The 24,695-nt window shown below is 42.2% G+C and overlaps 1 protein-coding gene across 4 annotated transcripts in view; it reads left to right on the top strand.

Annotated features, from left to right (window-relative positions):
- camsap2a (calmodulin regulated spectrin-associated protein family, member 2a) overlaps positions 1-24,695 on the top strand; it is a 46,519-nt gene that overhangs the window by 2,759 nt on the left and 19,065 nt on the right. For 2 of the 4 annotated variants that reach the window (XM_047586948.1, XM_047586947.1), the window contains exons 2-5: positions 217-476; positions 15,505-15,666; positions 17,264-17,347; positions 23,969-24,001. In XM_047586948.1, the coding sequence (XP_047442904.1) occupies positions 217-476; positions 15,505-15,666; positions 17,264-17,347; positions 23,969-24,001 (539 nt within the window). The remainder of the gene's footprint in view (positions 1-216; positions 477-15,504; positions 15,667-17,263; positions 17,348-23,968; positions 24,002-24,695) is intronic. The other 2 variants (XM_047586950.1, XM_047586949.1) reach the window with 1 other exon arrangement.

Raw genomic sequence — 24,695 nt, 5'->3', positions numbered from 1 at the left:
AATAAAAAGAAGTGGTTCTGCCAAATTATTAGAAGAGAACCTGTGCATCCAGGGGGGAAAAAAGTCTCAAGTTACTTTTTATTTCTGGGGCTTCACACCAGATTTTATCATACGCCCTTTTACCAGCACATTTATCGTTATTTCTATTGACCGGCTGCAGAATTTTGTAGAATATGTTTCCTGAAACCCCACTTTCCCTTCCCATCTGTTACACAGACAGCATCCCGGCAGACTTGAAGGACCCCTTCTACACTGACCAGTACGAGCAGGAGCACCTGAAGCCCCCCGTGGCCAGCCTCCTGCTGTCCGCCGACCTCTACTGCAGGGCCGGCAGCCTCATCCTGAAGAGCGACTCCGCCAAGCCGCTGCTGGGTCACGACGCCGTCATCCAGGCCCTGGCTCAGCGTGGCCTCTACGTCACCGACCAGGAGAGACTGGTCACAGAGAGGGACTTGCGAAAGAGGCCGTTGCAAATGGTAAGTCTTGACTTTTCAGGCCCCCTCGTATGTACCCCGCTCTCTGGTTTGAATATTACCAGCCAGAGGTGAAGTTCTCAGCCGCTTAAACGTGTTTCATATGTGTAGCTGTTCCTCAGTCCATTAGTCCGTCCAGCGTGCCCTTTAATCTTTAGGAACACGTTTTAAGGTAAAACAGCAGGAAGTGGGAGCTGCGGAAACATATTTTTACTGGCATGGACTCATTTCGAATGCTGTTGAAGCTGCATAATTTACATAATGATCAGCTAAGTTTAGCACAGGAAATATAGCTGTGTCTGCTTTGATTCTGCCTTTATTTCACTTGAAGTGATTAAATGTAAAAAAATAAAAAAATAAATATAAAAATAAACTGAGTTAGGGCTTGTTAGAGTTAGAAATGAGCTGTAAAAACACCCAGTATATCCACAGTAACTTATCTCAAGTTTGTTTCGGTCAGTCGGGTCATTGCTCGCAAACAAAGGCAGGAAATTATCTGTGACATTTGCATTTGTGAGAGCACAAAGAATTTGACACTGCAGAGTTCTGTGGAACTCAGGCATGTTTGATATCATAATATCTATCCTCATTCCATTATTCCATCCATCATGTCTTTTGCACATAGTCCTTCAGAATGTGGTTAATCCTGTATCTTAGCTCCAGTTGCATAATTTACATAATGGACAGCTACGTTTTGCACAGGAAATCTTTATTTTACTTAGGTTGATTAAATGTAAACAAAAACAACTCATCAATTGACCTGCAGGTTTTACTGCAGATAGTGCTGAGTGCACTACTGGAAGCAAGTGTTGTAAAAGTAGCCGTCCTCAGGGGTTGCTGTAAATTAGGTTTCCATCAGCTTTGCATTTTCCAGATTTTGGATGATAGATGATGTTTTTTTATAACATATGTGTAATTAAAAAGTCAATAGATGGCCACCACGGCCTCATTAACAAATATGCAACAACTATTCACTTCCCCCGTACAGACATTTAGTTGAAATCGACTGTTCATCCTCACATGGAGCCTTAAACCCTATGGCTTTAAAACCAGCCAGGGAGCATATAACATGGGATCTATAATCAACACATGTTGTGTAGCTCGTCTCCATCAGTCAGGGTTGCTGATGAGTTGGCTTTGCAGGCAGCCTACTGAGTGACAATGAGGCATCCTCATTATTTTATGGGGGAAATCTCAATAGGAGGCTTTATTGCTTCAGTGAATTGCAATTGGGGCACGATTAGCACACAGTATGCCTGCAGTCTGTTTGTAGAGTCTCGCTGGTTTTAATTTCCCTTCTGTGCTAATTCTAAAGTTATTTAAGTTTTGTTTGGTGGCACTTGGCGTTGTGGAGACAACACGTATTTTTAGTACAATAGTTAAATTACTCTCAGTCACTTAAAACTTCAGAAGTTCACGTTGTGTATTTGTAATTCTTTGTGTCCGTGTGTGATTGAACGAGGCTCTCAGATGCGTTGTCCGTGTCTCGTGCCAGGAGCCGTGGGATTTTCATGTCTTTTTTTTAACCTCTCAGTTATATATTAGAGTCATTTCTAGCCCAGACCTGAAGAAGTGTTTTGCACTTGATTATGACGTAGCGCTGCTCATGACCGAACGGTGTGTGTCTGTGTGTGCACAACAAAGCTGGGTTTTTTTCTTTGTGAATGTGAAAATGAGCTGCTAGAAGAGTGTGAAACTACTTTTTTTTCTATTTTTCTTTTTTTTCTTTCTTTTTCCCTTATTGTCACCAGCTCTTCTTATCACCACCTTATTATTTCCTTTGTCATTTAATTACTTCATTTCTCCACTATTCCACGGGTTTCACGATCGTGATTTCTGACGTTTTTTGGTTTCCAGCAATGATGTGTCAGCAAACTTAGCGCAGTAAAAAGTGGCTTGTGGCAGGCAAGCATTCATAGCGAAGACGCTTTAACGCTCCTTCCGTTGTTTAAACTTTTCTTAGTTAGTCCGACAGCAAAACTTCAGGTTTGCCCTCATGATTTTAATATTCCCAGAGTGTTTTATTTTGATTTGACACTCCCTGTATATCCCACATCACATCCATCCTCCAGAAAAATCCAAATAATGGCATATATTCTGATTTCTTTCTCCAATGCTAGGGCACTTTATAAGAAAGGCCAGTGCAGGCTCTACCTGCCTAGGACACTTAGGCCCTTTGAAGTGCAGCGAGCACTGGTAACCTCAGTGACCTGCTGGAGCAGCAGCATCTCAGACAAAAAGAGACTGAACAGACTGGTCGAGAAGGCCGGCTCTTTTCTGGGCTGCTCTCTGGAGCCCGTGGAGGTGGTGCAAAGCTGCCAACGCTGATGGCAAACCAGTCCCACCCCGTCCATGGCACTTCACCCACGATGTGTGAGGGAGTGTTGCTGCAGATCCTGCAGATTACTGCTGCTGTGGGGCTGTACTACCAAGCCTACTTCCAGCAGACCACACACGTAGAGCTGCTGTTTTATGTAATTGCTATTTTTGTATTTATTCAATGATCACTTTTCTTATCTTATGCACTGTCCTTAACCGGATGTTACTGTAACGCAGACATTTCCCCCCTCTGTGCGTTAAATTAAAGTATTATCTTTTCTTATCTCGTGCTTTGTTTCGACAACTTCCTCTCGCGCGCTGACCTCACCTTGAAAAACAAAAGGACCTCAACAGCACTATTGAGTGGATTGAAAAAGCTTGAGGTTTTCAATTTATGTAGAAAAGGATTTTGTATGATTTTCTTCCTCCCACTCTTTACTGAATTGTGCGAAAATAACCTAAACGCACGACACAGGAGGCAGTGACAAAGAGGACACTGTACAAAGGCTGGGTGAAGCTTATGCATAACACCGGTCAGGCATAACATTATCACCACTTCCAAATATTGTGTAGGTCTCCAATGCAGTTGTGACTCATCGCAGATTGGAGATGACAACAGAATGTTGTTATTGGGGGGGGGGGGCTATGGGTTGAGGGGAGGTGTCTCTGTGGATCAGGTTTGTTCCAGTGCATCCCACAGATACTTGATCAGTTTGGGATCTAGTGAATTTGAAGGCCAGGTCAACACCTTGTGCTGTTATTCAAGTTTTTTTGATTTGCTCCCAAACCTGTGTGTGTGTATGCCAGGCTGCATCCTGCTGGGGATGACTGCTGCCATCAAGGAATGTCATTACTACAGAGTGGGGACCTGGTCTGGGTGGGCAAAGTTCACATTCCAGCGCAAAAAGTTTCCCAGAGGAACATTGAATTATCGTAAGATGGTCATTCACTTCTCCTGTCAGTGGTCTTAATGTTATGGCTGATCAGTGTATAAAGGCAGGTAATTGATGAAAAGCCAATTAAAACGGGATAGAAAAAATAATTAGACCATGACAGCGTGCAGCATCGTACTTTAAGAAATGCTGTAAGTGTTTGTTGTAGCCGAGCTCAGGTTAGATGGACACGTTCAGCTGTGCAGGATGCAGTTAGTGAGGATACCTGCTGCACACGGGAGCTCAGGTGGGTGGGGGGTCATTTATTATTAAGAGGCTGCTTTAAGACCTGTCTTGGCTAACAAGGTCCGGGCTGCACTGTGTGGGGATTGGTTGAGTCACAAAGGAGAAGAAGAAGAGGAAAAGGTTTCTTCTGGAGGAAAAAAAAAAAGATGTCTCGAGAGGTTTTAGCAGAAACAGAAAAACATCAGTGGAACAAACTGATCTTCTATCCGACCTGGATAACAGCACCAGCAGTGTCACTAAGTACTGCTTCATGGCAATTTTTTTGGTAAGCGTGTTTGTTAACTCAACAGTTTGTGAGAAAGGGATACTTTCAGAATAACTTCAGAGGATGTTGACGGCAGCCTTAGTAAGCCACTCAGCAGCTGAGGCAGATGCTGATGATGTCTCGTCCGACGCACGTCACAACCGAACACGTTCGCTGACATTTTGCTTTGCGGCCTCATTTCGTACGTCCCTCTCTCTTTCTGTCACTATTCTGCCCACTCGCCCTCCTGTCTTCTGCCATGTGACGGGTTTCTGCACGTGAAGACACAGAATCCAAATCGCGGTTACGGCCCACGTGGACGCCCACACACATTATGCACCGCTGACTCGGTCCTACACGTGTAGCGTTCACATAGAATAAAGGGAGAGATGTGGAGGAGGCCGAGGATGTGAAAATATTATTCCGGCGTCAAACATAATGGCCTACGCGAGGCGTCACGGGGAGCACAATAATAGCTTAAAGTGGTTCTCAGAAAGCTTTAATTGCCAAGTTTCTTGTTGACCTGTTGAGAGGAGCTTCTGTAGTAATGGAGGATTTATAAAAAGAAAAAAACAAGTAGGCAACTAAATTAACGTGTGCGGTAATGACATGTCAATTTCTTCAGGGGGTTGAGTGATACAGCAGTGCTGAAACTGGACACCATAACAAACAGATGATCAAATGACAGACCAATATCATGGATGATTAACTGACAGCCCCGTGGAAATTCAATCTAAGAGTCTGTTGCCATGGTGAAGTTATGTTGAGTTGGGTGAGATGAAAATAACGGCACGGTCCAAAAAGAGATGATGAATGAAAATAGATCCCTAGTGGGTGTACACACTCCTGACGTGTGTGTACGGGGGAGAGCGGGGGAGGTACATGTAATTCCACACTGTAAACTGAGGCTTGAAACACTTTGCTCCGTAATCGCAAAAGTTCTCAACTACAGTCACAGTCTGAGCTGCTTCAACGAATTTCTGCACTGATAATGAAAAGGAGAGACTTTCACTTTACCGTCTACGTAGCAGCCAATCAGCGCTCATAATTTATTAGTAGGAACCAAACTATGTGCGGGGAACAGTTTTCGACCACACACACTCTGAGGTGGCGTTGTGCTGTGATTGTTGCCTGGTGTTTGTTTGTCACTGTGAGCTGTACAGACATCGGATCCAGCCGGACACTTTAAAGCAAATACGGAAAATAAATGGAGCGAGTTTTTACCTGCAAGACCTGTCTGTCTCAGATTTTTAGTCAGCAATCAAGGCAATGTGTGTGTCAGTTACATTAGTCAAGTCAAGAGCTGGAGCGGTCCATATTTACGTTGCTCGCCTTCACACTCTTGCATTCAGTGCATTTGCATTGTCACGATTGGGGACCCAAATCCAACACACAGGCATGATGGAAGCAAAATGTGTACAATGAAAACTTACAAAAAGCAGGGAAGCAAAGGCGCTGCAGTGCAGAGGCAGAGGCAGCGTAATCCACGAATTCAAAAGCAGGTGAGAACCAAAACCGAGACAAAAGAAACAAGAAAACTAGTCCAAGACAAATGAAGTTGCGTAGCGGGACAGGGGAAAGATTGCAGGCGACCTCACAGTGAACAAAGAGAATGACAGAGCTATATGTAAACGTGAAAACATCTTCTAGAGGAGTCAGGCAAATTAAATGATCTAAACATTACGAATAAAGTTTTTAAGATGAAGCTTCATACAGAAACAAGTCATTACTAAATAAATTCATCATTATAATCAGATGTAGGACAGAGTAAAAAAAAGGCCTATGACTCCAGTAATATAATATAATTACTGCTTGATATGAAGTTTATCATTGTGTCGAAGATCATGTGTACATTCAAGTAACTGAACCGTAAGTGTCATATGTTTAAATATTTAATAAAGCAGCAGTAAATAGGTCACGTCGAAGAGTTTTTCTTGCATTTATAGAGCAGGCTATCGTCGTTACGTGCCGTTAGTTTCATGCTGCGAACGCCGATAGTGACGGACACGGTGCCTTATTTGGTTTCTGAGTTGCTTTATTGGTTCTATGCGTCTCTCTCCGTGTGTCTGTGTTAGACGAGCAATAAAGCAGACAGGTTTACAGTCGCACTCGCGTCCCAGAACGCTTTGAAATTTCACCGCGATGACAATTGCGCTCGTAACGTCTCCGCTTTAATGCGAGTGCCCACTTAGTGCTTTTGGATATTTTTAGAGAGTCATTTGTAGAGGAAACATAATCATATCAGTGCTGGGTTTCAGCCAATTATGTAGAACATTAGTTTGCACAAGTCAGATTTGCACAATGCGTTTAAGCTGCTCATTCAAACCTTTATTTGTCCGTTTGGGCCGAGCCAGAAAAAGGAATCCGAGCTTTGCAGCAAAAGAAAGAAAAGAATAAAAATAGTACGCGCTTTGCACATCTTTGCAGCGACTCTGGACGAGAGCGCAGAAAAAGAAACGTTCCCTCTTGCGCCTGATTAAGCGAGAGTTATTACTGTTGCTTTATAGTGTTATGTCATGTAATTTCCTCCTACGTGTTCATAGGACGATTCTCTTCAAACAGACTGCATTTCAATCCCGGGCGGATTTTTTATTTTTTTTTTGCAGGTCAGAGTGTTGAAAACTGAAATTACCGCACCCAAATATTAGTTTTGCCGTATGACAGATTGATTCACCAACTCATGTGCAGCATGGATGAATAGAGAGGGGTGGGAAAAAAAAGATGGGAACACACTTCCTCCTGTTATTCTCCCTCTCTTTTCCTGCCTCCATCACCACCCCTGTCGGGCAGGCGCTGCGTTTCCATGGTAACACTCCAGCAGGCAGGGTGCTGCGTGTAGGTGTGTGTGTGTGTGTGCGACGAGTGGGGGTGCGTACTGCTGCATATGTGCTGTGTGCAACGTTGAGCTCGTATGTGCAGCTCCCGGTGCGCGTGGTGGGGGTTGGTTGTGCTGGCGGTGGCTCCGAGGCCGAGAATGCTGAAATGCCGGATGTTCGCACAGGCAGACGGACGGCATTTCTGAGACGCTGCCTCAAAGACGAAGGCAAACGAAAAAAAAACAACAACAAAAAACACACGCACCTACATAGCCTCTGTATTCTTTTCCGGTGCACTTGATCTCGTGAAAACAAAGGCGAGCTGCAGCAGGCTGGAAGAGAAGCCCGTCCAAGTGCTCTCTGTCCTCCTTGGCAAAGTCGCGGCCGGCGTGTTGACGCTCAGTGCTCGCGGTGACTCCCAGAGAAGTACAGTGTGGATGGATGAGCAGCGAGCACATTATTATTATCATGAGACGGCCCTGAGATCTGCATCTTTCTGTCCTTTAATTTTAGATTGTGTTTGCAGGCGGATGCTGTGCGTTTGCTCTTCATTTAACACGTCATTATTCTCAAGTAAGGCTGAGAATGCACGAGCGACAGTCGGGTGTCACAGAGACTCGTCTATGTTCTCCACCCCTGAGCACAGGAATCTTTAAAGAATGCAGAAAAAAAAAGGAAACATGTTTAAGGTAAACATTCTTATCAGGTGAAACGCAGGTCAGCCGTGACCAGTGATTTCTTTCATGCTCGGTATTTGTATGTTGTTCATTAGTTAATCTCAGTCATATAAAGATCATTATCCTCGAGAAAAGAGCAACCAGACTAACTAACAGGGATAATGTTTTCCAGGTTATCTAACGGTTGGCACATCCCTACTCTCTGTTTAGAATCACTATATTTGCTGTTAAATGCTATGTCTCCCTTTTTCTGTGAGCAGCTGTAAATTATAGCACAGTAAGTACGCGCAGGCCACAACGTAGCAACACACAAGACTCTCTCTGTCCACTTAAGTAAATTAGCATAATCAATTTGCAGACAGAAGACAGAAAGCCATGACTGTTAACTGATATCTCGTAAAATCAGGTTATGCTCCGCAGATAACGCGCAGCTGTGTGTTCGGTTTTGTTTCAAATCCAAGTTTTGTCTTTACTAGTGCGGCTACGATACTTTATTGGGACGGAGATAAGTTCGGAAAACATGCCCTTATAACGCATTATATCTGTTTCCATTGTGGCGTTTTTCCATCAGTGGTCACTTCTGTGCCACTTTCAAATTCCAACGTTTCAAACCCAGAGGGCCGTTTCAAAACACCATGGAGGGATTTGGAGGAGTGAAGGCATATCACCAGAGCTGGGCAGCGCTGGCTCTGAGCCACGATCCCGTCCCTAGATACTGTTCTAAGGTTAGCTTTGAGGTTTCCATATAATTACTGGGTTGGGTTAGAAGCATATGGAGGGGGAAGGTACGCCACTTAAAAGTTCCCTTCCCACAACCGATGCCAGACCCCACAGTTGGTATTTTGTACGTCCAAAAGTGCGCGTGGGCATGTGTGAATCTACGTGCGTTTTTTTTATTTCTGCTCACAGTAGCAGAGGCCGTTAAAGGAGTTGCGTCGCCTGAAAACTGGAAATTTTTTTTTATACTTTGAAGGATTTTCTGATCATCATGGGAGAGCTGTGTCGTTCCAGCAGCTTTGGGGAAAAGCTGCATTACCTGGTCGGCTCCAGGTGGATTTACAGGGGAAAGTTAGGGATTGGTTAATTAACCCTCTGGAGTCAAGAGTATTTAGACTTTGTTTTACTTTTGTTTTTACTTTTATATTTCATCTTTAAGAAACAGTTTACATTGCCCTGTTTGGTTTCATTCTTTTCATCACAACCTCACATGTTTACACTGATGTTTACATACGTTTTATTTGCATTATTTTTGTCAAACTGTATTAACACATTGGACCTAAAACTACACTAAAACCATAAAATCAGAGTAGGAAAAAGTTGTGCGAAAACCACAGACATGTTTAACGAACCGTTTTTACAACTAAGAATGTAAATCTAAAGTGTAAATTCCAAAAGGTTATGTACAAATTTAGAAAACGACAAAGCTATTTATAACTATTTTAAAATTGAGGGAAATGCATCACGCATTTTTTGTATTTATAAAAAGGTGTAACAATCAGTAATGCACCAGACACGCACCAACATGATGGCAATATTAAGGAAAAAGTGTGGCATAAATTATTAATAATAAGTCTAGTTTTACTTGGCCTATCAACACAATTTAAAAACTGTTTTAGTTTGAAGTTAGTACTTTCTGCAAAAGTTGAAACAGGAATTTAGTGGCGCTGCATCTTGCTTCTATGTCTTTGTCACCGGCACGTCCGTCGACAATTTGATAGAGGACTTGGAAGCTTGGTACAGAAATAAATATTAACCACAGGTCAAAATTAGTTAAATACTCTAATTACGTTCCCATTATTTAGAACCTCTTCGTATTTGGTTCTATCTCATCCATTTGCATTCTCGTTTTGGGGAAAAGTGTAAAGACTCTGTGCCACGTTTAAGCCCAGATTAATGTCAAGCTTCACCGGATGACTGTTACACGTGTGTTGATGTTTCAGATCTGAATGATTGAGTCAGTATTATGACAGTAGTGTTATGTTGTTATGAGGGAAATGAGTCTTCCAGGACGCAGAGAAGCTGACACCGTTTCCAAGGAATCTAGCACCTAACATACCTCTGTAGACGGATATTAAAATCTCCTGTCCAGTTCTCAGTGACGACAGCGTCTCTCATCTGCACTCATTTAGCTTTGTTTTTTTTTCTCCAAGTATTACAAAGGTAGTTACAAGTTCTCCATCTTTTACCTCTTAATCTTTGACTAGAGTTGGCAAAAGAGATCTATAGATTTACAGCATGTTGTTGCACTGCAGGCCTCATTTTTTTTAAGTTCACCTTCACAGAGGAGGAAATAAAGTATAAAATAAAAGAGGGTGGGGGGGTGTATATGCATATGAACAGTTAACTTGCTTCTGTCGCAGTACTGCATTCAGCCTTTTACTTTTCCGTACTGGGCGACCTTCAAAAGACTCCAGAGAAAGGTACGGCTGGAGTGGTTTTCCATGTCCTGCTGAGTTGGCGTGAATTTACCTGAAGCTGGAAAGATTCATTTCTCATTCATTCATTTTTAGACATCTGCCCCAGCACGAAGTCTCTGGGCCTGGACAGGGAGCGTGTGATACGAAAAGCAGATTCGCAGTTCAATATTACATCACCCCCTGGCTAAAGTTAAATCACCGTGTGTATGTGTGTGTGTGTGTGTGTTTTTGTCCTCAGTCACATGGAAGTACAGGACACTAATCTGTGCAGAAGGTTGGCGATCGTTTAGTTCGTTTGTCATTTTCTGCTCCCAGTTGGTCTGATTTAATTGCCTTTTAAATAAATGAATCCCGATAAAAGCAGAAGAATGCTGATCATAAGCCACTGCAGCCCGGTGAGCTTCTTTAAGTCATATTTAAGACGTAACTGCAGTCATGTCCTCAGTCGCGTTGAGTTTGCGGCGACGTTGAGGATGAAGGCTGCCCCCTTCCAGTGAACACCTGGGTCAAACCTCAGTAAGCAGCTCACGGCTCTGACAATGGAGATTTGCTTTTATTTACAACAGACACACAACTGTGCAGTACAAGACACACCACACTGTCTTTTGTAGGTCGCCGTGGTACATATTTGCAGTTCTTTTGTGCGACGTTAAATCAGGCCGCTGTGGTGGATTTTACATCTTTGCTTTTTTTTTTGGGAAGCTGGGAAATGGGAAATGAGCCGTGTGTGTGTGTGTGTGTGTGTGTGTGTGTGTGTGTGTGCCCATTTCCCCAGGTGAAAATATAAAAGCCGGCACGATAACAGCGGGATATTGATCCCGAAGCAGCATCTTCTTACCTCATGAGAAATCATTACAAGATGCGGTGTATGGACACAATCGGCTTACATGAGAAAGCAAAACATGCACGCTTTGTGTTTGTGCAACTCGGCAAATTCCGATTACAGTAACTAGACACAACCATTTGTTCAGTGTCCATAACCAGCACGTGATACGGGCAGTATGAAATTAACAGTGAGGGACGCGGCTTTGTAATTAAAATGTCACTGGTGTGGATCCTGGGAAATGAATCAAAGGGACTGAATTGGTAACATGTCTCGCTCTTTCAGCCATCTATACACCCCCAAGCAATGGATTTGATCTCTGCTGACCGCTGAGGCTTTGCCGGGCAGCTCCGACGTAGCAGATATGTGCAGCAGAACGTGACGTAAAGCGGTGCTGAAGGAAAGCACACGTGCTCGTGCAAACCTAAAGGTTAGAAAACATGACGTCACGCGATGCTGCGGAGGATACGGCTTTATGGTGAACGGCACGCGGGTCACGAAGGCCCTTTCTTGACCCTTGACCCTTTCTTCTGATTGTGAAGCAGCTTCCCCTCGTCTCATTCCTACGCCTCCACCCGCCGGCTCCCATCCAATTACTGAAGGCTTTAACATCCCTCTAAATTCCATCTGACATTTACACGTGGTCAGCCAACCCACTGCTGACTGTCCACTTCTGAGCACGCTACATCCACTTAAATCAACTGAGGCACATTATCCACTATATACAGGTATATATGCACTCACCCATAAATACTGACGACAGAGAACATTTTAAGAGGCATTTTGCACATTTGTTCAGACAAACAGTTGCATCTGCTCTGGTGCAACAAAGAATACGCTAGGCTGATAACCTGTAGTGTGAAGAAGAAGCTGCAGAATGTGAAGAAGCAACGTAATTCATAGTGAAATGTCGGTCTTCCGAAAAACTGAAGCTCCATCTACATGGAGTATATTTTTTCTGCATTTTAGCCTTTATTGAAAGTCAAGTGGAGAGAATGGACAGGAAATGGAGGCAGAGACATGTAGGAAAGGGCACCTGGTGCGGAATTCAAACCAGGGCCACCTGCAGAGAGACTGTAGCCTCAGCACATGGGGCGGGTGCTCTATTGGGTGAACTAAACTCACAGTTGTTCATTAGAAGTCATTCTGGGGCCTGGTTGCCTAATTCTTGTATATTTCTCACCCTAAATATTATTTCCAACTGAAACAAGCAGAACATAAAAATAATGTGTAATAATGTGTGTGGATGAAGCCAGTTACTGCTCTCTGTTTGAAAGGGAAACCCCACTATTGTAGAGAGGCTCTAAGTGTAAACCTTTAAAGCCTGAAAGTATCTCTGGTGATCCGTTAAAGGACACGGCATTTGAATTACGGTAACTCACAGTAGTTTGCGCTATAACACTCGAAGTGTGGCTGAACACTGGGAAGTTGTGCTTTTGTCTTGAAGACCTTTGTGACATCTCAAGGCTACAACTACCTTCATTTTTACCAACAAATTCCACCAAACAACTCTCTCCTCCTGGGTCTCCCTGGTCTCAACCTGCAGCCGACAAATACCAGAGGGGATGAGGGGATGTTCAGGTTTTAAAGGGTTAAAGTAAATGTTTGAGGAACTCCATGTTTTACGTCCATCAGCCTCAAAGCTGAGATCTGTTCAGCTTGGTACCAGTACCTACTTTACATCACCAAAGCAACTCTAGTAAGTCTGACTAATAATTAAAAGCTGTTTCATATAATTGGATGTTCAGTGACTCATCTGAGTCCACGTAAGCTGCTTTTTTTTCACGTCATCATGCTTAATTGCCTATGTGATAGTTTTTCATCCATATCCGTAGCTCTCGTCGTCCATTTATCTGTATTATTAAATGCAAATTAAATAACAGGGAATAAAACTATTAAGCCTTTAAATATTATGTCATATATATCCAGTATGTGTGTATTTGTGATCTCTGTGTCAAAAACACCATCATCTTCAAGTGAGCATGTGGTTCCACGCAGTAGTCATTCAGTATGATTAGCCACTCTGGGTCTGTGGTTCAGTAAACAAGATTAACTCATCTGATCTCATCAAACCACAGCACACTCAAATCAATATCCTCAAATTGCTCAGCAGTAAGGGAGAAGATGAGAGGAGGAAGAGCCCTTTGGGAACCTGTGCTTGTTCCGTGGTCGTTTCTTCTTCTTCAAAATTAGCTTTGTGTGGAATTAATCGTTTTGTTGTGGAAATAAAGGCCAGATTTGTAACTGTAACTCTGCGAACTGATAACAAGATGTGTGTGTGCGTGCTTTGTCTCTGGTAATAATGTTTTACAGTGTTTGGACAGGCCTAATGAAGGCCAACAGGAAACATCTTGGCAGTGTGTTATTAAATGGGGTTGCTTTGCTGCCTGGTTGCCAGATCACAGATAGGGGAGTTAGGAATTGCACTAATGTGATGTCACACGGGAAATTCATTTCAGAACCACATGTACACTTACGGATGCTCATGATTTATGGCTCAGTGTCATTTCATGAAAGCGTGAAATGACACCACGGTCTTTAGCTACAGAATATGGCAACATCAGGATCCTTCAGCAGCTCTCCCACAATAAAACTTCCAGTTATACTTTCATTACTTCAGTTCCTGAGTGTGTAACTGCAGCACTGTTGATCTTCAAGTTTATGGCTCATTAATGGGGTTAGCTCATGGAAAAGTTGCTCTCCAAGTATAAATATTTAGCAGGTGGATTCCTGTTGCGCGTTTCGGATGCACAAGACAATATAAACTGACAAAAGGAGGTAGACGTAAGAGTCACAAATTAAAACATAACTCACCAAAAACCACCCAGGTGCAGTAAAGACAGCGTTACATTTTCCAGGTTTAGTCCAAGTTTTGACCCGCGTTGCACTTCCAAGTGATTTTGACTGTGTTTTGACCTTGAGAAATAATGTTTTTATGCAAAACTATTGCTGCTTTCAATTTGCCTTTCATTGCATGTTCCCTAATTAGTTTCCAAGTTTTCAAAATTACACTGGAACGTCAGACTTAGAATAAAAATATACAGACATAATAATATAAAACTAGAATGGGGGCAAGCAAACACTCATGGATTATATTGTATACTGGGGAAATGTCTAGTGACAGGTCTTGGGTTTCAAGACCTTTTCCATTAGAATTAAGCAAAACCCAAATATTGCAATTAAAAAGGGTTATGGAAACACGTACATTTTGACAAACCTCTCAAATACTGGTAAAACACTTTTACGCTTTCATGGGGTGGTTTTTCAGACATATTGTTATTAAAATTTATCGCAAAAGTGCAATGGAAACACTTTTTCTGCAATTCCCCATCACCGGCATCACTGGAGATGACGTAGGGGGTCATGTGACCTGTTCATTTGAAGGCCATCATTCTCAAAGTAAAGTCTTGCGTGACAAGAATTCAAGAGAATTACAGGATATCACGAGAGTTACAGCTCATTCGCAAAACACCTTTCAATGGAAATACGCACAAGGCACAATTGTTCTTTTTCAAAAATTCAGAAATATCGCTTTCATTTTGCGAAAAACTGTAATGGAAACGCAGCTATGGACACAAAGAAAATGAAAAAAAGCTGCAGTATTAGAACTAGCACATTTCCTGACTTTGACACTGAAGCACACACATTTAGTGCATCCCCGACTGTGATCCATTTACAGAATACCGTGATCGTTTTCCCAAAACTGGATTCACGTTTGCAGCGCTTTAAATTAAAAAACCTAAATTAAGGAATGGTGATGACAGGAGTGGTGTATAATGAATGGTGCTTCTGTTACTTGGACTCTGTTGTCAGGAAGATGGCTTAATCTGGCTTCCCAAAGGCTAGCAGTCACTGTAAGCAAACTGGGTCTTGTAACAAGGGATGGTTGCACTTGTTTCCAGGGCAACAGCCACAAGGGAAAATTCAGCTGAAGACCGAGATCGTCTAAAAGAGGATTTAGAGTCCTGGTCTAATCATGTAAATCACTGCCTTTGTGATGTATTGCTCTTACTCAGTCATAGTATCAGGCTAATCATTTTTCTTACATAAAATTGAACTTTTATATAAAATAATGGAGCCAAATGGGACAACTGTACCTTTACAGGACTGTTTAAAAGACTAATTTGCAGTCAAGTGTTTCAAGTCTAGCTCACACTTCTTTTTATTGACTTGCTCATTTTCCATTATGCATCCGGTAGGTCATTGTCTGCAGTATTTCTGTATCAATCTGTGTTACCTTGATACCTTGATTTTCTTGTGTCTCGGTCTGTTACTGAGATTTATGCGCTGTAATGGTCTGAGTTCCAAAAGAAAAGTGGAAATTTCTTTTGAAGTTGAGTTTCTTTTGTCGTCTATCACTTTCATTGCTTTGATTGTTACCATCACACTTGGTTGTTAGCTTATGAAATTTGTGAAACCGAAATGTTTTAGTTTTTTGTTAAGTGGCAAGGGACATACCTCCATGTGCAGTCTGATGGATTCCGGTACAGCCGTGCTGCGTCATATCTCTTTGTTTTCACCCTCTAATTTATCCTGCGTTGTTTGTTTTTCTTGCAGAGCGCCCACCTGGCAATGATCGACACTCTGATGATGGCGTACACGGTGGAGACTGTGAGTGCGGAGAAGGTGATGACCTGCATTCGTCAGTATTCATCCCGCAGCCCTGAGGTGGAAACACCTTACGACACAGAGGACGCTGTGACCACCTGGATCAACAAGGTGGGTTATGATAAATGTGGATTTGTCTGTGTGGGTTTTTTTCTCTGTGTTCCACTGTCCTTTGCATCCATCCAGTCATTTTGTGGCTGTAAAGAGTAGTTGTCAGCTTGTCCTGATTTGTATTCTATACAAATCCTGTTTAAACAATTAGATATAGAGTAAGCTCAAAAGCTACTAGCGATTGGCATCATACCATTTCATAAACTTGAAAGAGGCTGATCTTCCACACTATTTTGTGTCCGTCCAGTACCAGGAAATGAGACCAGCAGACCACTGAATTGGCACAAGATGGTCAATGCTATTCACTTCACCTGTCAGTGGTCATAATGTTATGCCGAGGCGACCACCTCCAGGTCTGAGCGATGAAGCCCATTTGGAAGTGCGAAAAACTGCAGTACATCCAGTGGCCACTTCAGTCTGGCTGCAAAAGGGACCAAGTCCATGTTAAAAAGCCCAACTTTACAGCATTATTAAATAAGTTTACAGCCTGGTACTAAAAAACATGGTTTATTTCACTATTAATTTGTTTATTTTTTATTAAGTATCCAAGTGTGGGCAGAGTAAATCTCATCTAACATGGCAACCACTGGCTCCACCCACTTCATACTTCATTTTCAGAATCCAATGTCGGGTCCATAGTATATACAGTCAGTGGTTATGCCTGATTGATGGAAATGCAGCCATGTTATATATTAAAACAAAACTAATTTTACTTTTCAGGTCTTAAGAAGATAAATTTTGTTTGATTGGTGCATTACTTATAATTTACAAAATTCATTTTTATATGCTCAAACTAACAATAATAATAATTAATCTATGTTCCAGCTGTGTGTAAAGGCTTCAGGAGTCAAAAAATATTCCCTCTAATGTGTTATTGTTGCCCATTCTGCAGTAAAACCCCCTTGAACCTAAATTTTCAACCTACATATGTAATTCAGGTTTGAATTATAGAAAGTAAGTGGTTGCCTACATGGCCTGTGGGCACAGATGGCCCATGCCCCTCCATCCAATACTACAGGAGCCAGTCTGTTTACATTCTTCTGGTAGGAACACTGGGCCTCTGCCAGCTCTGAGCTTTACACACACACACACAATAGCTAAGAGGAGGTGTGGTCGTGGTGTCCTACTGGTCAGACATATGGTTCTCTGTTGGAGTCCACATTCGTTCCAGAGATCCAAAATTCACTGTTTTTACATCCTCCTTTTACTTGATGAATTCACTGTGACTCAACGTGTCTTAATGTCTATTAAATTATAATAAAAACCAAAAAGTAAACGATATATGTATAGACAGTGACTTATTATGGAAAGCTCAACAACTTAGTCAATAAATCCTAATATATTTATGATGCTGTTATTCGGCTGTTGTTGTGGAAACTGAGATTTCAGTATCAATATTAGCACTTTGAAATGTAATTATTCAGCCTCATTGTAGTAACATGACTAATTTAATTTCAGTTTCAGGGCTATTTTGTGTGAGAGAAGTAGACGAATAAGCGTTAGTCACAGATTGCTCCTGAGACTGTATCGAGTTTCGCTCATTGATTTCCTTTGTGGCTCAGATAAATTAAATCTTGTGTGTCCTTGTGTGTTTCAGGTGAACGAATATCTGAAAGATGTTGTGGCTCAAGATCAGAGGAAGAAGGAAACGCAGAGTACCGAGCCAGTTGGAAGTCCTCGGGTGAGTGTTTTTCCTCTGTCAGCTTCAGGGCTTCACACAAACTACACACAAACACACAAACACTGCGTCTGATGGACAGTTTCACACAAGCCAAGTAAAAATCCTTGCCTACCACAACTTTCGCCTTTTGACTGACAGACATTTGTCTCAGACCTCCGTCCACTTTAATATCTGAGACCAGCTTCCTTAAGCCGTTGAAATCCAGCTAGAATCAAAGTAAATCTCAGTCACACATGTCTGAGCTTTAGATTACCACGTATTTATTAAATCACAAAGATGGAGGAAGCCAAGTTGCATATTCAGCATCAAACTGAGGTTATCTACGCTGACAACTCGACACGCTTCCCTCTCCTCATTTATTGCCTTAACCAGAAGATCAGTGCTCTCCAGTCTAATTAGGGAATCACTCATCTAATGCGGAGTGACCCACCTCCAGGGTCCAGCCTCCAGTCTGAATCTGTTTTATAACTCACCCACTTAGAAGCAGTCATTCCTAATACCAGACTGGAGTGGTGCGTGTGTGTGTCTGTGTCCGTGTATGTACAGTATATCGGTATATCAGCATATCAGTAAAATGTGTTTGGACTCTAAAGTTTGACGCTTTAACACGTCAGAGCTACGATCACACAATACAGAGGGAAAACAGAAAGTGCGACATGTGACTTGAATATCTCACTTGTAATAAGGGAGCAAATAGACTCAAGTATTTTCTGTATCATATTTAGCATGTGACAGACACAGACTGCGTTTGTTGTTGGGACTGGACTGGCTTTTTTCATCTAATTTTCATTACAACATATAGCATATACAGCAAAAATACTGTAAGAATGATCTATTATTTAATATTGCGCTGTGGTTAGGTCGGATGATTCACAGTAAGGTGTCCCAGGTTTGAACCCGTTCTGTGTTTGACTGTTCTCTGTGTGACTGCGTGGGTTTTCTGCAGGTACTTTGGCTTCCTCCTACATTTGCACAATAAAAAACAATTAATTGGTGGTTGTAAATTGATTCGCCCCATGACAGCCGGGATAATGCAGATTTGGAAATCAAAACACCAATTTTTTTAAGGTACTGTATATGACAAAGTATTACATGCAAGATGGACATATGATGCTGCTACATATATATATATGTATATATATATATATATATATATATTATAAATAATAAATAACAGTCGTCCATTTAATCACTCTGCGGTGACTGGAAGTGAACTCCAACAGTTCACACACTGGTGAACTGAACTAAAATACCTTCAAAATATGTTGTTAGTGAGAATTAGTGTTATTTAAGCACATTATTTTGTTTCCTAAGAGCTGGACTTCACACCTTAAACACCTTTTGGATTATGGATAAGGAGTTAGGTTTTCTTTTGAGAGCTCATTTTTGACAGGACTTGGTCTTTATTTATAACATTGTTTTGTTTTACTAATTTCTTATTGCTGCTTTCTGAGTGTAGCAGATGCTTCCAGCTTCATTTATTGTCGGCCGCTCCCGTATTGCAGCCCTTTATTGTGGAAATTAATTAAAGAAATGTGATGAAAATCTGATATATTTTGAAACCAAAGCGTGGGAGTGTGTTTATTAAGTGTCTTTATGACTTGACTGTGTGTCAACGGTTTGGCTATTGTGTATTTAGTGTTATGGTGCAACAACAAGGGTCAAGATTTCTGGCAGCCGCGGGGAGGAGTAGATGGACGAGGTCTCTTTGTTTTGCGTCTGTCTGTCATTGATTATGCAACACCAGAACTTTTCAGGAAGGCAGTGAGTTTTTTCATCGTCATCATCATCTATTTGTCATGTTTGATATTTAATTTTTTGCCCTTCCCAAGTTTCCTTTCTGCTGTTTTTTATGTCAGGCAACAAAACAAGCCCAGGTTTTGTCATAGTTGCTACATTGTAGAGATGTTTGTGTAGTTTGAAAGTTATATTAAGGGTACAGAGAGAAAAAAAACGCCGCCCCTCTCTTTGTGTTTTAGCCTGCAGAAAGTTGAAATAGATAACTTCAGCTTGTGTGTCCGATGTCAGACCCAGGGCCGTGGCAGACTGCCACCGCGTTTGATTCTGATCTGACCAGTCAGCGTGCAGACGCAGCACTGCACGCCTCAGCTGTCCCGCGCAAACACACAGGAAGACACGCACACTCCTGACCAGTAAAGCTGAATCAAAAAGTGGCGTCGCGTCATCATTTCATTGTTCATCCTTGCAGAACAAGAGAACAAAAGTTAAAGACAACGCTCTCGGCAGTGCAGTCATCCTGCCACTGACTCAGTGTGTCGCATGCAAGTGATAACACATTCGCTTGTTTGGTCCCCGTGACGGAGAGTTGGCCCTCGGACAACCTCATCCCCAACCTCTGGGCTGCTCTCGCAAATTGGTTTGTGCGTGTGTGTTTGTGTCCTCGTGGTGACTCTCTATTGTCTCACTCCTCACTCTAGCTCGTGGCTGACGTTGTTCCAGTTTCAACTGGGGTGAAAGTCAAAGTCGGTGGATGCTTCAGATGAACTGAAATCCACATGTATCAGTCAGTGTTTGTGGCAGAAAGTTTAAACCTCTCAGCAAAGGGTTTAGATTTTGGTGGACATAATAGAGGTCGTGTGGAGTTTGAGCCAACTGAAGACTGAAGAATGCAATAAGTTTCTCAGAAAGAAAGAAAAAGAAAGCTCACTGTTCCAATTGCACAGTCAGAATCAGAATCAGAAAAAAACTTTATTTATCCCCGAAGGGCAATTCGGAGGGCGAAGAGCGGTACATAAAATAAAACTGTAAAACAGCAGATAAGGTATGACAAATAAATAAATAAAGTGAGGCATGGTTTTTAAAAAAAAAACAATAAAAATTTAAAGTGACATTGTAGTTAAAGTGTCAAAGTAGTATTGCACATGTGATATTGCACTTGAGTGTAACACAGGAGGACTTAAGTTATAGTCGTATAGCTCTTAGAGTTCAGGAGGAGAATAACATTGGGAACAAAGGTTGCTCTCCTCCTCTGGGTTTTACAGGCCGGACATCGGAACCTGCGACCAGACGGCAGCAGCTCAAATGCTGGAAGCAGAGCACGGGTTGAGTCTTTGAGAATTCGACGAGCCAGGCCGCTCGCCTGCTGCTCGCACACGGTGCTCAGGTGGCGAGCAGGGAGTCCAGTAATCTTAAAACACACCTTGACAATGTTATGCAGCCGGTTCCTATCCTGAACGGTTACAGAGTGATACCAGCAGCACATGGAGAAAGTTAAAACACTTTCAATGAATGTGTAATAGAATGTCAGCAATATGTTCTTACTAACAGAAAAAGAGTTCAGTTTCCTTAGTCGGCATCTTTGTAGTTTTAATTTTAATTTAATTTAATGACTTTCCTTGCACCCATCTGCCTTTCAGTGTTTTCACTTTTAATAATTTTCATGAAATGTAAGTTGATTCTGAATTATAGGTTAGGTGTTTAGGTGTTAGTGTGAATGACACAGCCTCAGCATGCTAGCTTAGCCCCATGGTTAGCTCATTGACGACTAGGGTTAGCGCCTCTCTCCAATGTATAATAACCACCACGTTCTCCCCCGCTAATCTACCTTTATTCTGACAGTCTGGCTGTAGGTGCGTATTCTCCTTTTTGTTTGTGTGTACGTCGGTGCGGAGCTCCGTCCGTCGTAAACCATAGAGCATAGGAGAAGTGGAGATACGTGACAATGAAGAAAATAACATTAAATAAATTCGCTTTTTGCTAACATTGCGTTGTTTCTTTACAATGCAATGTCTGACAGCTTTTACATAACCCCCTGTGCCCCTCACCATCACTCCATACATTCCTCCCTGTGTCTTTGCGGTGTGACTGCAGTGTGAGTCACACAGGGAGCCTCTGTCTCAGGCACAGAGAGACACATTCCCTCTTAGGACAACGCTGTGGAGCTCTCCAGGGCAACATTGTTTTCATTTTAACCTGCTGCATTATAAACAGGGGCACAGCTGCAGCTCGACCGGACGTGTCTGGATGAGAGGATGAAGTTTTGTAGAAGAAGAGGGGGCGTCGCAGGAGGATTGAAGTCGGGCGGGGCGGGGTGCGTCAAGTATGTGTTGATACGCATACGTAAAATGCGTGAACTGCTGTAAAGAGATGACAGTTTACCTCTCCGTAGGGGTTTGATTGGTGGTTTAAACAGATTTCCACTCAGCTTAGCCCAGAGTCTTAAATAATTGCTTCGCAGACGGTCATTTCCTCCTTCTTATTCTCAAATTGGGGCAGTGGGGTTTGCAGTCGGAAAAACCTGGCAGCAAAAGTTGACCCTTTTATAGGCGATTTGTGAGCATTACCAACCACATGCTATGAAAGCGTCACACTCGCTTCCTTTTTCATTATTTCAAAGCATAACCAGATGCACAAAAGTTCTCAACATACTTAGTAATCAGCTTGAGCTTTAATAACAGCTACAGAAGGGATCAAATCCTGAACTTCCACGGCTCCGCTGTCACTGCCAGACCCCCCTCCTGCAACCAAATGTTAATGTTGTCCTGTAGGGCTGCGCTGACTTTGTGAGGTCATGTTTTGGAGTGTGTAGCTTTTTTTTTTGCTGCTTGGCCTGCAGAGGTGATGTGAAGCCAGAGTGAGCGTCTGTCTCTCTGTCTATAAATACTGTGGTGCGGCTGCAATTTTATTGCACTACAGCAGTTTTTGAGGTCAGTAATCTTTCAGAGGTGGTCTAAACAGAGCTTAACTCTTCGTCTTCCTCCTCCTCCTCCTCCTCCTCCTCTCTTTCGTCCTTCTTCTTCTTCTGTTCCAGTTCGGTGTACACATCTAGCCCAGAATGCATTTCACAGAGTCATCAAATACTCTTCTTCTTCTTCTACGTCTTCCTCCTCTTTCAAAATAGGTTCTAGTAAAGAGTAAAACAGCAGAATATTCACATGACACTAAATATATTTGTATTTAATTAAATGATTAGACACAGCATCAAAAAGCATCTTGAATCATGCCGGGTTGAGGTTGGAGGGGGTTTGAGGAATCTGGAACCGTACTATTATTTTAGTAAGAAAGATTATGACTGATGAAATATTATAAATGCATGCGACAGCAGTGAAAAAAGCTCACGTATTCTTAAATAAGCTTTTACAGGACAGAAGTTAAACAGCATAAACACAGATAGTGATGTCAAAATGCATAGAATATGGCTGAAGCATGAACCTTATTCTTAAGGCAAAGAATGCATACAAAGTTGTGTAGTAGTGTGCTATTTTTATTATCCTAATTTCACTTTCAAGGTTATTGACTAAAAGAGTAAAAACGGGTTAACCCACACATCAGCAGATTAGATCACATCAAGTGTGTTCCTCTGATGACATTAGTCTCTATTCACAGAGCCGTGGCACTAATCAAATCAGGAAAATCCTTAACTACTGTCGGCCCTTTTCTTCCCCTTCAGCATTTATTTTGAAGGTCTGGATACAAAGCGGCTGTATTTTTCTCACGAGTCACCGCTCGCCTTTGAAGATGAGGACTTGCCTGCCACTTTGAGTGGAACTTACATTTAGGGTCTTTGATGCTTCTAGGTAGCGTGGGATTTAGCTGTTAGCCGAGGCAAGCCTCTCCTCGTGTGGAATCAGCTTACAGCTGTCAGTGGATAGCCGGCAGTTATAGCTGAACAGTGGGATTGTTATTTGGTTCAATTCTCCCATTGAAAGTTCTTGAGGAACTTGACAGTCGGCGATTAAATATGCAGCATTTCTGGTTAGGACACACGTTCTAATATCTTAAGGAGCATTTGGTGGAGGAGGCCTATGAAACTGATTAGTGTGATATTTCCTGTAGGTTTAGCTGTTTGCAAATGTGCAAGAAATTTTGGAGATTATAGGGATATTGCATCATTTGACAGCTAAACAGAGGTGCAGCAGCCTCCGTGGCTGAAAAATGCAGCTAACAACATTCATAAATAAATGTGTTTACAACCTTGTACCACAAATACATGTAGAATTTCTGCATTCATGACAACTTGTGTGTTCAAATCGTTTTAAGGCTTGAAGTTATGCAGAATTAAGGGCGTCGCCTCTTTAAGTGATGATTAGGTGCGGTCGTAGGTCGTGCTGGCTGTTGTAGGAGTCGAAAAAGAGTGTGCGTTAATTCTCTTTCATTTAACAATCGTGTAATTGTGTAAACTGACACAAGACACCAAAATGCTTGTAAAGTGACAATAACAACATTTTTTACACAGGCTTTTCTGGCATTTGTGACCGATTCCTCTGTGACGTTGGACAAAATGCATAAAAATACATGTGGAACAATTTTTCTCGGGCAAATGGCTGGTCACCTAAATCTCACTCAGAAGCCCTGCTCATTCATTTCACAACAAATGTGTTGCATGTTGACTTTAAAATGTTCCTTTTGTTTTGAAACCAATGAAAAAGAACTTGTTATTCTGAATGACCCGCTCAAAACTAAACACCGCATTAAGCACAGTTTCCGAGGTATTTCGGTTTAGTCTGACGCTTTTCGTGCGCGCTCAAGAAGCTTTTCCCCCCTTTGCTCTCACAGTTGTCATGTCTTTGCTTGTATTGCTAATCGCATTACTAACTAATCTCACTAACAGGTATGTCTTTGTTGTTGTTGTTTTTTCCCCACTCTGCTGTGCTGCTGCAGTCTCCAACCAAGTGGTACATGAAGCTTGTTCCTGTAAGTCAACTAATATGTGTATCTCTGTGTGTCCATACTGACCCCCCTCCCCATCCCCCCTCTCCCCACGCATTTCTTTCTGTCTCGACTGCCTTCATTTTTCACACGTGCAGCTTCTCTCGCTCAAGAAATCTCTTGCGTAGTATCCAGGTGATTTCATGGACAGCGAAAATATCAAATCAAGTCTGTAACTTTAAGTAGTAGGTCATGTAAGCCATGAATCAATTACTGGTCCAGTTTAAGGTTTAATTTACTGAAATACATACAGATATAAGGAAAACCTTCTGTCTACTGTGTCAATTGTGTTAGACCCAAGTAACCAAATATATAAATAAAGTGGATTTTAATAGAATTCAGTCTCAGAAATGGGAGTTGGGGATGGGAATTTGACATCTTGTCCTGGTGCATTGTAAAACTGTGTCTTTTTTCTTCTAACATTGTGAGTAGACGACGGCCTACTTACTATAGACCGATCAGGCATAACATTATGACCACCGACAGGAGAAGTAAATAACATTGACCATCTTGTGACCATTCAGTGTCGCTCTGGGAAACTTTTGGACCTGACATTTGTGTGGATGTTACTTAGACATGTACCACCTACCTAGACCAGACCAGACCGGGCCAGGCACCCCCACCCCATAACAGTGACACTCCTTCATCCCCAGCAGGATGAAACCAGACATATACAAAA

The sequence above is a fragment of the Mugil cephalus genome, chromosome 6, assembly GCF_022458985.1.
Source record: "Mugil cephalus isolate CIBA_MC_2020 chromosome 6, CIBA_Mcephalus_1.1, whole genome shotgun sequence".
NCBI lineage: Eukaryota > Metazoa > Chordata > Actinopteri > Mugiliformes > Mugilidae > Mugil > Mugil cephalus.
Note: the sequence above shows the minus strand (reverse complement) of the source record. Positions and strands in the feature narration are given on the sequence as shown.